Source organism: Neofelis nebulosa, chromosome 11 (genome assembly GCF_028018385.1).
Source record: "Neofelis nebulosa isolate mNeoNeb1 chromosome 11, mNeoNeb1.pri, whole genome shotgun sequence".
NCBI lineage: Eukaryota > Metazoa > Chordata > Mammalia > Carnivora > Felidae > Neofelis > Neofelis nebulosa.
Genome location: NC_080792.1, coordinates 81004196 through 81018787, shown reverse-complemented (window position 1 = coordinate 81018787; position 14592 = coordinate 81004196). Strand labels below are relative to the sequence as shown.

Sequence of the window (14592 nt, the reverse complement as noted above, 5' to 3'; positions counted from 1 at the left end):
GGACCCAATAAGAAAATACAAGCAGCACACTTAGCCTGGTGTTTGACCTTGGTCAATGTTCTATAAATGTTATCTGACATTATTATCGGTAGTATCCTTGTTGATTGATTCAATAGGCATCAGCAAACCGTGGCCTACTATCTGTTTTTGTACAGCTCACAGGCTAAAAATGGTTTTCACAGATGAATATTTGCGATCGATCTGATGAGAGAGAACGCTAACTTTGAATCACAATTAAGTGAAATGTTATCCCCCCAAAAAAGGAATTCTATTTTTCTCATTACACTATACTCTAAAAAAAGTATTCATTTATTATTATACTTTGAATTTTGTCAATTAAAAAATGTGGTAATGCGTTTACACTCTTGTTTTGGACGTTTTTAACCTTATCAGTTGGGCCAGAACATCTGAAATATTTATCATCTGGCCCTCTACAGAAAAAGTTCGATTCCTGTTCTAGAACAACGTACCAGTGCCACTGCCTTCCTCTTCTCTGCTAACACCCATTTTTTTTTAATGTTTATTTTTGAGAGAGAGAGAGCGAAAGAGTGTGAGTGGGGGAGGGTCAGAGAAAAAGGGGACAGAGGATCTGCCGTGGGCTCTGCACTGATAGCAGTGAGCCCGACGTGGGGCTCAAACTCAGGAACCGTGAGATCATGACCCGAGCCGAAGTCAGACGCTCAACTAACTGAGCCACCCAGATGCCCCTCTGCCAATATTCTTGATGTTGGAACTCACTTCTTTCCTTCCCCACCCCCCGACCCCTATAACCATAGTTTGGCCAGTCAAGGGTCTCGAAGAGTTGACTTACGACTCAGGGACCCACAAAATGGGAGATTTCCACCTCAGTATCTTGGGTTCCCTGCCAATTAGAAGAGTTATCTTCAGGCATTTCTCTTTATACCAGCATTTCGATTTAAAAATGACCTAAGAATAGGGGCACCTGGGTGGCTCAGTTGGCTAAGCAACTGACTCCAGCTCAGGTCATGATCTCACAGTTCGTGGGTTCGAGCCCTGCGTCGGGCTCGTTACTGACAGCTCAGAGCCTGGAGCCTACTTCGGATTCTGTGTCTCCCTGTCTCTGCCCCTCTCCTGCTCACTCTCGGTCTCTCTCTTTCTCTCTCTCTCTCTCAAAAATAATAAAAAACATTAAAAAAAATGACCTAAGAATATATCAGGTAGTCTCTGCTAATCAGTGGGCATACCTATGATTCTAGAGTGAGATAAGATCCTTGGGAAAATTCACAGAGACTGTTCTGATACCACTTTTCTTTTAGAGACTGAATATAGAGACATATGTGACAACCCCACTGCCTCCCGATTTCCCTAGTGATTGCCAATCCCATCCACAAAGCCGGAACCCAGAGATCTTCAGCTTCTTATAGGGATGCATCTCTGCTTCAGATGAGTTTGGTGAGACTCAAATTAATCGCGCTCCGGGCAAGGATCCTCCATTTTCTGAAAGGGGCCAACAATGCTTCTTCAACTTGCCCAACACACTCTTTCCCTAGGACCTTATGTTATCATGAGGCAGAGTGTCACCGCCAGCATCATAGAATGAGTGCAAATAGATTAGCTCAATTAGCCAGGGAACATGGGACTTTCCTGAGGCCCCTTTCCTGGAAGTCTGGAATGGTGGCCACATCACTTGCTAGACAAAAGTGCTCCCCATCTCCCAAACCCCAGCTGATTCCAAAGACAGTCTTGGAGGTTGATACAAACCAGCTTCCTCACTGTCCGTGTGCCATCCGGCTCAAATGTTCCCTCAACACTTGCTTGGCCTCAGAAAAACAGACACAGGGAGAGTTTGGCACCATGTGCCATGAGATCTGACTGTGGCTTTCATGGGCTTATCTGATTGCTCAGCTCCCCCGTGCATGAGAGATGATATCTTTAAAGAAGAACAAAGTCTAGTGGAATGTGTTAAGGTCTCTGCTACCTTGCCCATCCCTCTAGCAGGGAACACACAGGAGTTCTACACCCATACCCACCCCAATTTGGAGGCAGAAGAGGATGGGTAAGTCAATGAAATAAACAGCCTTGGCAGCCCTGAACTGCTCCGGACTAAGGGATTTCTGTATTTTCGGGAGCGCCGGTCCCAATCTGGAGGGCAAGGCTTTTCAACTGCACCATTAAATTAACAAGTAATAGTACAGTTTTCATTCTGAGACAAACGACAAAATCACATTGCAATCCCCATTCCTGGCACATTAAATCACTCCAGGCTTGTAAAAAACCTGACTCCCTGGAAGGCAGAGGTACAAAACGCCCCCTGATCAATAGGCAGACGTCCAAACAGTAAGGAGGGAGAAGCTACTGGCTTCATAGCTTGTGTCTCTACAGCATCTCTGTCCGTTCACGCACTCAAACTCACAGATAACAACTTGTCACATCTCAGAATTTGTTTTCCTAGCTTCCAAGGCCATGTTGAAATGTTTCCAAACTTTTCTCTTAAGAGACTAAGTTATCAACCATGTCAGTGAAAAGACGGGAAAAGCAAGATCTGGACACACGGAGTCCCTGACCCACAGAAGGTCCTGTTCAAAAGGCTTCGATATGCACGGATTACAGGGAACCTGAGATGCAGTTTTCCCACAGGAATCCCATCACCTGCTTGACCAGTTGGTCAAGATAACATAGACCAAGTGCGTATAGCGTGCCCAGTTCTGTGCTGAGGGCTGTGCATGTTAATGTCACGAATGTGCGCAGTGAATCTGTGCCTCGGTTCCACCGTTCTCCCTGATTCACACGTGACAAAACTGAAGTGAGAGATGTTCAAGTGATTTCCCCAAGGTCACAAGGACAATAGCCAGCAGCACCTGGATTTGAACTTAGGCAGCTGGACCTCAGTGTATGCTCGTAGCCACTCAGCAATACCATGGCCCTCCCAGAAATAGTGATTGGATCAGACCTAATCCGTATTCCAAAATCTTCCATGCAAAATGAGGGCTGAGTCCAATCTGAGATGTCAAGGCTTCTCCTTCAGCCACTGTCTGAGGAGGAGCAGGGAGAGGCTCCCTGATGCCCAGAGGGGTCTGGTGTTTGTCTGGGCTTCTCCTAGAACGGGAGCAAGACCTTAGATTCTGGAGGGCTCCGGTATACGTGGAACCAGAGGACATCTGTGCTACAGACCGAATGTTTGTAACCCTTCCATGATTCATGCTGAAACCTAATCCTCAGTATGATGGTTTTTGGAGGTGGGGCCTTTGGGGGAGGTGAGAAGGCCCTAAGAGTCGAGTCCTCATGAATGGGACTGGCGCCTTCTGAGGAGAGACCCCGGAGAGATTGCTTCCTCTCTCTCTACCCTCTACCAAGTGAGGACACAATGAGAAGACTTTATCTACAAACCAAGAAGCAAGCCTCACCAGACACTGGGTCTGCCGGCACCTTGATCTTCAACTTCCCAGCCTCCGGAATTGCCAGAAGTATTTGTTGTTGAAACCATCCAGCCCAGGTTACTTTTGTTACAGCAGCCCAAACTAAGACAGTCGGTGTCCTGTTTTCACAAACGAGCCTACACCAGTTGAGGACACTGAAGAAGTGTCCATACTATGAATCACATCACAGTAACTCAGGAAGCCCCAAAAGCTGTTTGCATTTAGGGATTCTTTTTTTTTTTTTTTTTTTTAATTTTTATTCAGTTTTTAGAGACAGAGACACAGCGCAAACAGGGGAGGGACAGAGAGAGAGGGAGACACGGAATCCGAAGCAGCCTCCAGGCTCTGTCAGCAGCCCGGACGCAGGGCTCGAACTCACGAACATTGAGATCGTGACCTGAGCCAAAGTCAGATGCTTAACTGACTGAGCCACCCAGGCGCGCCTTTAGGGATTCTTTTAAAATTGGGGCGCCTGGGTGGCTCAGTCGGTTAAGCGTCCGACTTCGGCTCAGGTCATGATCTCACGGTCCGTGAGTTCGAGCCCCGCATCAGGCTCTGTGCTGACAGCTCAGAGCCTGGAGCCTATTTCCGATTCTGTGTCTCCCTCTCTCTCTGACCCTCCCCTGTTCATGCTCTGTCTCTCTCTGTCTCACAAATAAATAAACGTTAAAAAAAATTAAATTAAAAAAAATAAAATTAAGTTCACATTCATCATAAAAAGGCCTTGCGTTTATCTCCCTACAGGGCAATAATGAAACTAATCCACCCTCCAGTAAACTTAGCCAATGATTAATCAATGTCAGATAAAGTCATCATAAACTGGAGGGAGTGATGATAATTTTTTAAAAAGTAACAAGCTGTATTGCCATCTTACTCGGGGGTCAGAAGAGAAGATATGTATTGAGCAGACTGACATGAGGAGTTATTAATGACCGGCAGTTGGAGTGACCTGCCCGTGGGAGCACAGTGAGCACTGAATAGAGCTGGGCCAAGGTGGGCGACATTTTTAATACACCCACATTCATCCCAGGCAATTCAGCAGTTCAACTACGGCATCTCCAGACACGAAAGCACTGTACTCCAAAATCCTATAAGCCTCAAGGGTTGGGGGCAACCTTGGAGACCATCGAAAAACCTAGAAGTGTCCTTGAAGCCTTGCTTTTCCTCATCCTCCACTTCCAATCCCCCCCCCAACAGGTCTTACTGGCCTACCTCCAAAATAGTCTGAAGCTGTGCATTGTCACCAAGGGCACTGCCACCACCGTGGTTCTGGCCACCAACATCTTGTGTGCCTCCGAGTGGCTTCCCTATTTGCATCGGTCCTTCTTGAGATCACGCACAGACTTTCTGCATGTGTTAGTGAAATAATGCCACACACATGCTTAAAGTTCCAGGAGTTTCCTCTGGCATCCAGAACAACCACAACAACAAAAATCTCAATTCCTTGCCAGGTATATTAGTTTCTTGGGGCCGCCTTACCAAATGCCATGAACTTGGTGGCTTAAAACCATACAAGTGAGTTCTCTCACAGAAGTCTGAAATTGAGGAGTCAGGAGGGCAACTCTTGCTCCAAAGGGCCCAGGGGACCAAGAGAGACTCCTTCCTTGCTTTTTTCCAGGGAGCTGGCCATGGGTCCCTGGCATTCCTTCCAGCTGCATCCCCCACTTCCTGCTTCTGTCATCAGATGATGTTCTCCTTGTGTGTCTCTGCATTTTCCTCTTTAAAAAAAAAAACCAACTTTTTTTACATCTATTTATTTTTGAGACAGGGCACAAGTGGGGGAGGGGCAAAGAAAGAGGGAGGCACAGAATCCGAAGCAGGCTCCACGCTCTGAGCTGTCAGCACAGAGCCCGACATGGGGCTTGAACTTACACACAGTGAGATCATGACCTGAGCGGAAGTTGGACACTTAACCAACTCGGCCACCCAGGTGCCCCAGCATTTTCCTCTCCTTAGGATGATACCAGTCAGTTTGGATTAGGGCCCACCCCAATGACTTCATCTCAACACAATTTCATCTGCAAAGACCCTATTTCCAAATAAGACCATGTTCACAGATACCAGGAGTTAGGACTTCAATAGTGGGGGGGGGGGGGGGGGGGGGCGGTGGCAAGGGGGGAAGGACAAGGATATAATTCAACCCATAACACAAGTCCTACCGGGCCCTACCTCACACGTCCCACGCCCTCACACACAGGGCTCGCACCACACAGCCTTGTCTCGTGAGCACACACACCACACTCAACTCACCTTGCACTGGATATCGTTCTGCCTGGATCACTCTTATCTTTGCATGACTGGTTCCTACTTATCATTCAGCTTAAATGTCATTTCCTCTAAAAGGTTCTCTCTGACTCCCCTAATTTTTTTTTAATGTTTTGTTTATTTCTGAGAGAGAGACAGACACGGAGAGATGGAGTGTGAGTGGGGGAGGGGCACAGAAAGGGGGAGACACAGAATCTGAAGCGGGCTCCAGGCCCCGAGCTGTCAGCACAGCGCCCGACGTGGAGCTCGAACCCACGATCTGCAAGATCATGACCTGAGCTGAAGTCGGTCGCTTAACCAACTGAGCCACCCTAGAGCCCTGATCCCCCTAATTTAAAGTGTTTCGGGGGTGCCTGAGGGGCTCAGTCAGTTAAGCGGCCCGCTTCAGCTCAGGTCATGATTTTGCGGTTCACAAGTTCAAACCCCTCTGTGCTGACAGCTCAGAGCCTGGAGCCTGCTTCGGGATCTGTGTCTCCCCCTCTCTCTGCCCCTCTCCCGCTCGCACTCTGTCTCTGTCTCTCCTCTCTCAAAAAAATAAATAAACATTAAAAAATAAGTAGATAGAGAGATAGATAAAAATAAAATGTTTTGGAGAATCACCCAGACTCAATGCTCTGCATAGCCCTCATCACTGTGATATCTCCTGATGCATTTATGTACTTGCTTATTATCTACCTTTCTTCCCCCACCACAGTGTCAGCTCCACGAGGGCAGGGGCCTTGTCTGTCCTATTCACTCCTGTGGCCGGGGCCTTGAACAGTACCTGGCATTGGGCTTTCAATCAATCTGTGTTGAATAAAGAAATAAGTAAATCATTTTACAGATGAGGAAACGAGGGAGCAGTGATCACACGTATATTTCCACACGGATACCCGTCGAAACCAGTAAGCAGCACACTGTCTTTGTAAAGGGCTATCGAGCACGTATTTTAGGCTCTGCAGGCCATACGATCTGCATCGCTGCCACTCAAGTCTGCCGTGGCAGCACCAGAGGCAGTCAGAGATGAGATGTACATGGATGAGTGTGGCTGTGTTCCAATAAAACTCCATTGATGGCCACTGGAATTTCATATAATTTTTACATGTCACAAATATTCTTCTTTTGGTTTTGTTCTCCCCAACCATTTAAAAATGTAAAAAATACTCACAGCCTGCAGGCCAGATACAGCCCACAGATATGGCTATAGTTTGCCACCCCCTTCTAAATTCATGCGTGTATATCAACAGATAAGATGGTGTTTTTGGAACGTGCACTATGTAATATAATAGCAGCTCATGTCAAGCCCCGTGGTCAGCACTATAGCATAAGAGCACGAGGCCTTACAAGGTACGTAATGCATTATCCCCAATTAACAAATGAGAAAAGCTAGTGCTCAGAGATATTAAGCTACTTCCTCAAGGTGACATAACTTTAGGATTGGAACTCAGGCAAGACTGACTCCATCATGTTACACTCTGACTCTGGTGCACAATCAACCGATATTAAACAGCAAGGATGATACTAACTAGCCAAAAGTAATCGCTAACTACTCTGCCAGGAGCCATTAACAGCAATTTATCTAGATAAACCAGAATCTAGTTTTCACAGGAATTCTAGGACGCAAGAATTCTTTCTGTCCCCATTTTACAGATAAGGAAATCCAGGCGTGAGAGGTCACGCGGCGAGCAGGAAGCAGAGCCAGGGATGAAACCCAGGCATCAACTCCAAAGCCCTCCTCCCTCCAGTCCAAGGCTCCGAGCGCCCGGCCAGCTGACCCCAGTGTCCCGCCACCGCACTTACCGGCCACCCGCAGCCACACTCGGAACCACCGCGTCTCATTCAGGACCTCCCGGCAGGTGTAGTTCCCCTCATCCTGCAGCCTCAGCGCCTTGATGTGCAGCGAGCTGGCATTGGCCAGAGAGAAGCGCGGCTCAGCCGGCCGGAAGCTGGAATTGGAGGACAGGAGGAAGACAGGCTCCGAGTCATTCCGGTACCAGGTCACGAGGCCCCTTGGTCCCGAGATGTTGCCACAGTGCAGAGTAACGTTCTCGTGAACCTCTCCGATGACCGGAGCCTCTAATCCTGCACAAGGAAAGGTCAGGCCGTTACTACATTTCTTCATCTCGGAACACCCTCCCTTGTGCACAATCTCTTTGCATTAGGATTTTTAAAAAATCAGGTGTGTGTTTTTAAGAGCCTCCACTTTGGGGGTGGGGGGGTGGGATTACTGGCCAGTGCTGATTTTAATGAACGTGGGGTAAATGGCAATTGCAGAGACAGCCCCAATGTCCCCCTCCCCCACTACCCGGGCCCCTCACTGCCCTTCACCGCCTGACCGCACTGCCCTCCCACCCTGACGCTTGCTCTGGCCAATAAGATGTTAGCAAATGTGATGCAAACACGGGCTTAAAAAGCACTTGTGTAATTGGGCTTGCTCACTGTCACTCCTGCTGTCACCTTGAGAAGGAGGTGCCCAGGTTAGATCCCAGGAGGAAGATGGAAGCTAGGTGTGCAGACCCCAGTGGTCCCAATCACCTGAGCTGAGGCCATTCCAGATCAGCCTTCAGCCGCTGAGTCGATGCCCCAACATGCCAGTGAGCCCAGGCAAGATCAGCAGAGCTGATTAACCCCAGCCCTTGAGCAATAAGCACTTACTGTCATTTTGTGATTATTATGCAGCACCTTTGTGGCAATAAATAACCAATACAGAACCCAAATGGTTTTATTTGCCTAGAAATCCAGAAGGGATGAAAGGAAGAGGGACTGGACTTTGTTCCCACAGTCCTTTCTCCATCTGAGGTGCGAATGATCCTGGAGTCAAAGCTCTCTTGCAGCTCCGACTTTGGGCATGCCCTATGCTAGGTACTGGGGAGCCAAGGATAAGCAATACAGAGGGAGACGTCCGGGATCTCCCAGGCTAGTGGGGAAAACAGACAATAAACTGGCAATTACAATACAGTGTGATAAGTACTATGACAGGGCCTCCGAGAAGAGGCTCCTAAGTCCAGCTGCGGTGACTGCCAGGGAAGGTTTCCTCCAGGAGGCCACACTGAGATCTGATGGACAGGTAGGAATTAGCCAGGTAGAGGGAACAGCAAGTTCATAAACCCAGACCAGCAGCAGCAGCAGCAGCCACAGGGAGGTGGCTCTGTTAGAAATGCAAATGATCAGGTCCCACCCCAGAACATTTAAATCAGATAAATCACCCATCTGGGTGTGGCAGTGGAAGGTAGGCTGCATTTTAACAAACCCTCCAGGTGATTCTGATGCTCACTCACGACTGACAGTTGGCTAAGGGCCACTGATCTGGCACACACGGTCACCAGGTAACAAGAAGCAAACGCAGCCCATTTTGCTGAGAAGTGTGGAAATTTTCCAGCCCCCCCCCCCCGCCCTGCCCCCCACAGTCAACAACCAAATACAAAGAGGCCACAAGCACAGGAATAATCGGCAGAACCTGTGAGGAATCTTTGACTCATGCTGTCACACTCAGTAGAGGAGAAAAGTGTGATGCCAAGAAGGAAAGTGGGCTAACTCCAAGTCCTGCAGTGAGAAGGCAGCAGGGTGGGACCAGAAGCTAGACTTCTTGCCATCCTCCAGCACATTCTCTTTCTGCCACCTCGGAAGCTTCCAAAGTATGTGAATCTACGGGATTTGTGAAAGGTGGTATTTCATCACAAAATAAATTGCCTTTGACAACAGTACTGGGACAACTGAATGAAGGTGGACCCCTTACCTCACACCATAGACCACAGATCTAAATGTAAGAGCTAAAACTATACAGTGCTTAGGAAAAAAAATAAAAGAATAAGTCTTTGTCACTTTGGGTTAAGCAATGGTTTCTCAGGACACCAAAAGCACAAGCGAGGAAAGAAAAACGGATAAATTGGACTTTGTCAGAATTAAACACTTCTGTGCATCCAATGACACCATCAAGAAAGTGAAAAGACAATGTACAGACTGGGAGAAAATACGTGCAAATCACTTATCTGATGAGAGGTTTGTACCCAGAACATATAAAGAACTCTCAGAATTCAACAATATAAAGATAAATAATACAGCTTAAAAATGGGCAAAGGATCTGAACACATGTCTCCAAAAAGATCTACAAAAGGCCAGTAAGCACATGAGAAGATGCTCATCATAAGTCACTAAAGAAATGCAAATCAGAACCACAGTAAGGGACCTACCATGGTATACCTACTAGAATGGCTGGAATCAAAGAGAATAGCAAATTAACAAATACTGGAAAAGATGCAGAGACTGGAACCCTTCTGCATTGTCGGTAGGGTTCTTAAACGGTGTGGCGACTTTGGAAAACAGGTTGGCATTTCCTGACAAGGTTAAAGTAACAGGATGACTCAGCAATGCGACTCCTGAGTGGACATCCAGGAGAAAGGAAAACGTGTCTACGCAAAGACTTCACACGTACATTCACAGCAGTATTATTCATAATGGCCAAAAGATGGAAATGCCCATCAAATGCCCATCAGCTGATGAGTAGATAAATGGTATATCCATATGGTGGGAACATTATTTGGCCATAAAAAGGGATGAATGAATGGCATGGATGGATCCTGAAAACATTATAGTAAGTGAAAGAATGCAGTCATAAAAGACGACATATAGTGAGTCCGTTTATATGAAATGTCCGAAATGAGCAAGTCTACAAAGATAAAAAGTAGGGTAGCAGGTGTCTAGGGCTGAGGAAAGTGGCCTGGCGGGAGTGGGGGGAGTGGGGGGAAGAAGGAGGTAGTGAGGCGTTAACTGCTAACACTCAAGCCTGACGCTTCTTCTTAGAGTGATAAAAACATTCTGGACTTAATTAGTGGTGATGGTTGCATAATCTTGTGAATATACTCAAAACCACTGACTGACATAGTTTAAAAGGGTGCATTTTATCGTAGGTAAGTTATATCTCAATAAAGTGGTAGAAAAATAAATAAACTGCCACCTGCCTCTGACAACCCTTCCCGATTATAAAAGAAAGAGTAACAGTGATTTGTCTTTGGCCCTTTGTATGGTTAGAAGGGGCTCCCTTTGAAAGACTGGAAGCCAGCCTGGAGCCACGGGACGTTCCAACTCTCCCTCATCCTAGCTGCACCACTCCCACATGCCGGGACAGCACGGAAAAAATAAACAAAACAAAACAAAAAAACTCTAAGTCAGTCACTGGAAGGCGGAGAATGTCGTCTAATGATAGAGATTCCAAAACAGCAAGAAATCTTTCTGAAAGATCACTTGGAAAGGCAGGTAAGAATTAGTTTAAGTGATTAGGCCTGAGGACCCAGGTCCTCAGCGGCAATCCCCACAGAGGAGAGAAGACGGGCTGTAGCATTACAGACGCAGTAGGTGTTCATGAGACCTGCAGACCTGCCCCTTCCTGGGCTCCCTGGCAAAGGAAGAAAGAAAGAACTTGGAAAAACCCCGGCAAAACTTGAATCTCGGAACTTGAGCTAACATTGTCTTCTCCTCCAAGGAGCAGAATGACACAATCACAAAAGAGACCATTTGGAAGGATTCCCCTTCTCCTGGCTTCGCTCACTCCGTTCTTTTTAACCACTGAAGCTGAAGGTGACCTTGGAGGTCATTTAATCCTGAGATGCGGCAGTCCTGAGTGCTGGGGTCAAGATGAGGCGGGCTAAGTCCTCATTTTACAGATGAGAAAACTGAGGTTCACAAAGCTTCTGTGGTTTACTTAAGGGCCCACACAAGTCACTGGGAGAGCTGGGACTGCCATTGAGGTCTTCATACTTCTGGTCACCCAACCAGACAAGATGAGACAATGAGACAACTGTGTCACTAGAAGCTGTCCCCATGGTATCTAGAGTGTCCTCGAATGCCCCCTCTCCCCACCCCGAGCCGCCAACCTTAAATTCAGAATATGGACCCAAAAACAACATGAGCAACCACTTCCCAGTGCTGCCCTCATATCATCATTTACAGAGTTGGGGGATTGTACCCACTTATTTTCCTACCAACTTCTCCCCAAGAATGACCTGGGATTGATAAGCTCAGGTGACAGTGCAGGCATGAAGACTGTCTAGAGTTAGGTGACAAGAGAAAGTTTTTTTTTTCCCCCTAAGATAACTCCCAATTTGAAAGATAAACAACAAAAATACACCAAGCTACGGAAGCCCTCCTGGCACTACACACGAAGGTGAACTTAGCCTGGGTATCAAAATGACTGGGCATGGCGGTAGAGAAAGTGTCCCTGTGTGGTGAGCTGCAGACAGCCTAAAAGCTGGTTCATTGCAGTACGATGATATCAACGCAGAGGTCTGATGTCCCCAGGTCCCTGATATTCACAGAGCAGTAAACACCGCAGACAGCCAGAGAGAAGGGAACAATCACCTTTAACTTCTGGACACAATCAGTTGGAGACTGTCTGGCCTCTCCTTTTCTCCATTAGCACAGTGGCCATTAAGTCCAATGCCTGCAGGGGTCAGCACATAAGGTCCATCACTGAAGGGGGTTAGGGGTAACTACAACAGGAGAGATGGGACAAATTTGGGGTCACATGCCCTAGAGAGGGGTGACCACTGCTCAGTTCCAGGTGGAAAAGTAGGCCCTGTGCTGCCAGATCATCTGATTTTTCCAGATAAACCAGAAACCTAGACTATGGGAAATTTTACTGCTTTAAAATGATTGCTGAAAACAAAACAAAATAAAATCTTTTTTAATGTTTATTTATTTTTGAGAGAGACAGAGAGAGAGAGACTGTGAGAGCGTGAGTGGGGGAGGGGCAGAGAGAGAGGGAGACAGAATCTGAAGCAGGCTCCAGGCTCCGAGCTGTCAGCAAAGAGCCCGACGCAGGGCTCCAACTCACGAACCGTGAGATTGTGACCTGAGCTGAAGTTGGATGCTCAACCGACTGAATCACCCAAGCGCCCCAAAACAAAAAATCTTATGAGATCCTGACCATTAGGAACTTTTGGCACTTGCTGCTAGGAAGCTCAAAGTGCAATTCCTCTAAGAACCTACAAGAGATCAGCAGTGTGAGCTGCACTGGGCAACACAGAAAATAAGGCTCCAAGTATTCTGGAAAATTACATCACCTCCTGGGCCCATCTCCTTTCCCTCTACCTGAGCCCTCACTCTCACTGCTCATCACCCTGCCCTGCACACAAAAGACATGCATTCACTGGTGAATTAATTCAAAAATGCTTTTTTAATGTTTTTTACCCTATATATTTTCTCAAGCAACGCTCCGATCTTATTATTACAAGGGAGAGCACAGATGGAGCATTTAAGACTTTCTGCCAATCATGTCAAGTGGAAGAGGTCATGTCAAGTGCAAGGGCAAGTTTTTTGTAAGTGAAATTACGTCAAAATAAAACAGTTTTGTTTGTTTTTTAGGTGAAGTTGGAAGGCAGGGTTCTGAATGTGCTAGTCTGCACAGGTCGGCTTGCAGGGGTGTGCAGGGGTGTGTTTCTCTGTGTAGGGAAAGCCACAGGTTACAAGTGTAAGGCGAGTTCAACCTTGGGCAGAGGAAGGAGAGAAAAATAAAGGAGCCTAGAGTTTGAGCCCCAACACAGCAGGTAAAACCAGAACGCAAATTTACATCCGACGCCTTAAAAAAAAACAAAACACCAAAACAAAACACCACTCTGCCCCCTACACGTGTCTCTTCAATTTTCCTATCTTCAAAATTTCCCTCTTCAAATTCCCCAATTTTCCCATCACCTCTCCGCAGGCCCTCCGCAGCCTCGCTGGCTGCCCACTCCAAAGGACTGGGGCTATCTTGCCCTCCATCAGGCGCCCGGGAAAATTCCTTCCTGCAAAGAGAGCCGAGCAGCGAGCAGGAAACTCAAGACCCTCCCGGGGCGGCTGCGGGGCCGCGGCCACAACGGGCTCCCGCGGAGTCGGAGGGAATTGGGTCCCCCGGCTCTCCCCTCCCCTACCGTGGCCCGGCGAAGCTCAACTTCTCCCTCGGGATCGCGGCCCCTTACCTGCGGCGACCCAGCGGGCCAGCAGCACCCCGAGGCAGACGAGGACCTGCGGCCGAGACGCCCGGACGCCCGCGGCCATCTCGCCCCCGATGCCGGCCGGGGGCTCCTCAGGAAGCGCAGGCGCCGGCTGGGTGGACGTGCGCCCCCGCCCCTAGGGCCCCGGCCCCCGGGGTACTGAGCGCTCCTCCCGAGTCCTCGGAACGACCGAGTAGCTCCGCTTTCCGCAGCCCCCAGGAAGGATGCTTGGGCTGAGCCCTTAGTCCGGGGCTGGGAGCTGCGCCGGGCTCCCGGCGCGGTTCTGGCCCCGGAGCGCCCGGCCCGGGGTGGGAGGGCGCACCCCGCCCTCTGCGCCCGCCACCCACTCCCGCTCGCGGAAAACAACAGGAGCCGGACTCCCTCCCGCCTCCCTTCCAGGCGGGAGCCCAACTTCCTCTACCTTGGCCGGGGAGGAGGGCTTTATGCAAAGGGCGCGCGCCCGGGCGCGCCGAGCCGAGTCCGGCCCGGTCGGGGGTGGAGCGCGGAGGCCGGTCCCTCCCCGAGCCCACTGCGCCCGGGACGGCAGCCTGGAGTCGCGGGGACCGCTGGGCCGTGCAGAGCCCTGCGGCAGCCGCAGGACGGCACCCCGGCCCCCGGCCCCCGGCCCGCCGGGCGCTCCGGCTGCAGCACCCGGAGAGGCGGGCCGCCCGGCTACAGGATTCAGGGTCCCCTAGGCGTCCCAGCTTAGCTCTTCCAGGGTGCTCCCGTGCTCTCCTGTGCTCCGGGCGGACGCCAGGACCGCCATGGCTGTCCCCGCCTACCCTTTGCAGAACGAAGGCAAGTCTACGGCAGGAGAAAGATGATCCCTTAGACCTCCAGCCAAAAGCGGCCACGAGACTCCTGTTCTCCTGTTAACTAGCTGAGACCACACAGCGAGAGCTGGGATCAGCAGAACTTGTTCTCGGAAGCTTTCTGCCCCCCCCCTCCGCCCCCCACCACGCTCAACCGCATCCAGTGTGATTCCCAGAGAGCAGAAATCCCTC

The 14592-nt window shown here is 49.2% G+C and overlaps 1 protein-coding gene across 2 annotated transcripts in view; it reads right to left on the bottom strand.

Annotated features, from left to right (window-relative positions):
• VSIG10 (V-set and immunoglobulin domain containing 10) overlaps nt 1–14000 on the bottom strand; it is a 33482-nt gene extending 19482 nt beyond the window's left edge. For both annotated transcript variants that reach the window (XM_058691146.1, XM_058691147.1), the window contains exons 1-2: nt 13574–14000; nt 7422–7703 (exon numbers count right to left, since the gene is read on the bottom strand). In XM_058691146.1, the coding sequence (XP_058547129.1) occupies nt 7422–7703; nt 13574–13652 (361 nt within the window). In that variant the 5' untranslated portion in view covers nt 13653–14000. The remainder of the gene's footprint in view (nt 1–7421; nt 7704–13573) is intronic.
• Between the last annotated feature and the right edge of the window lie 592 nt (nt 14001–14592).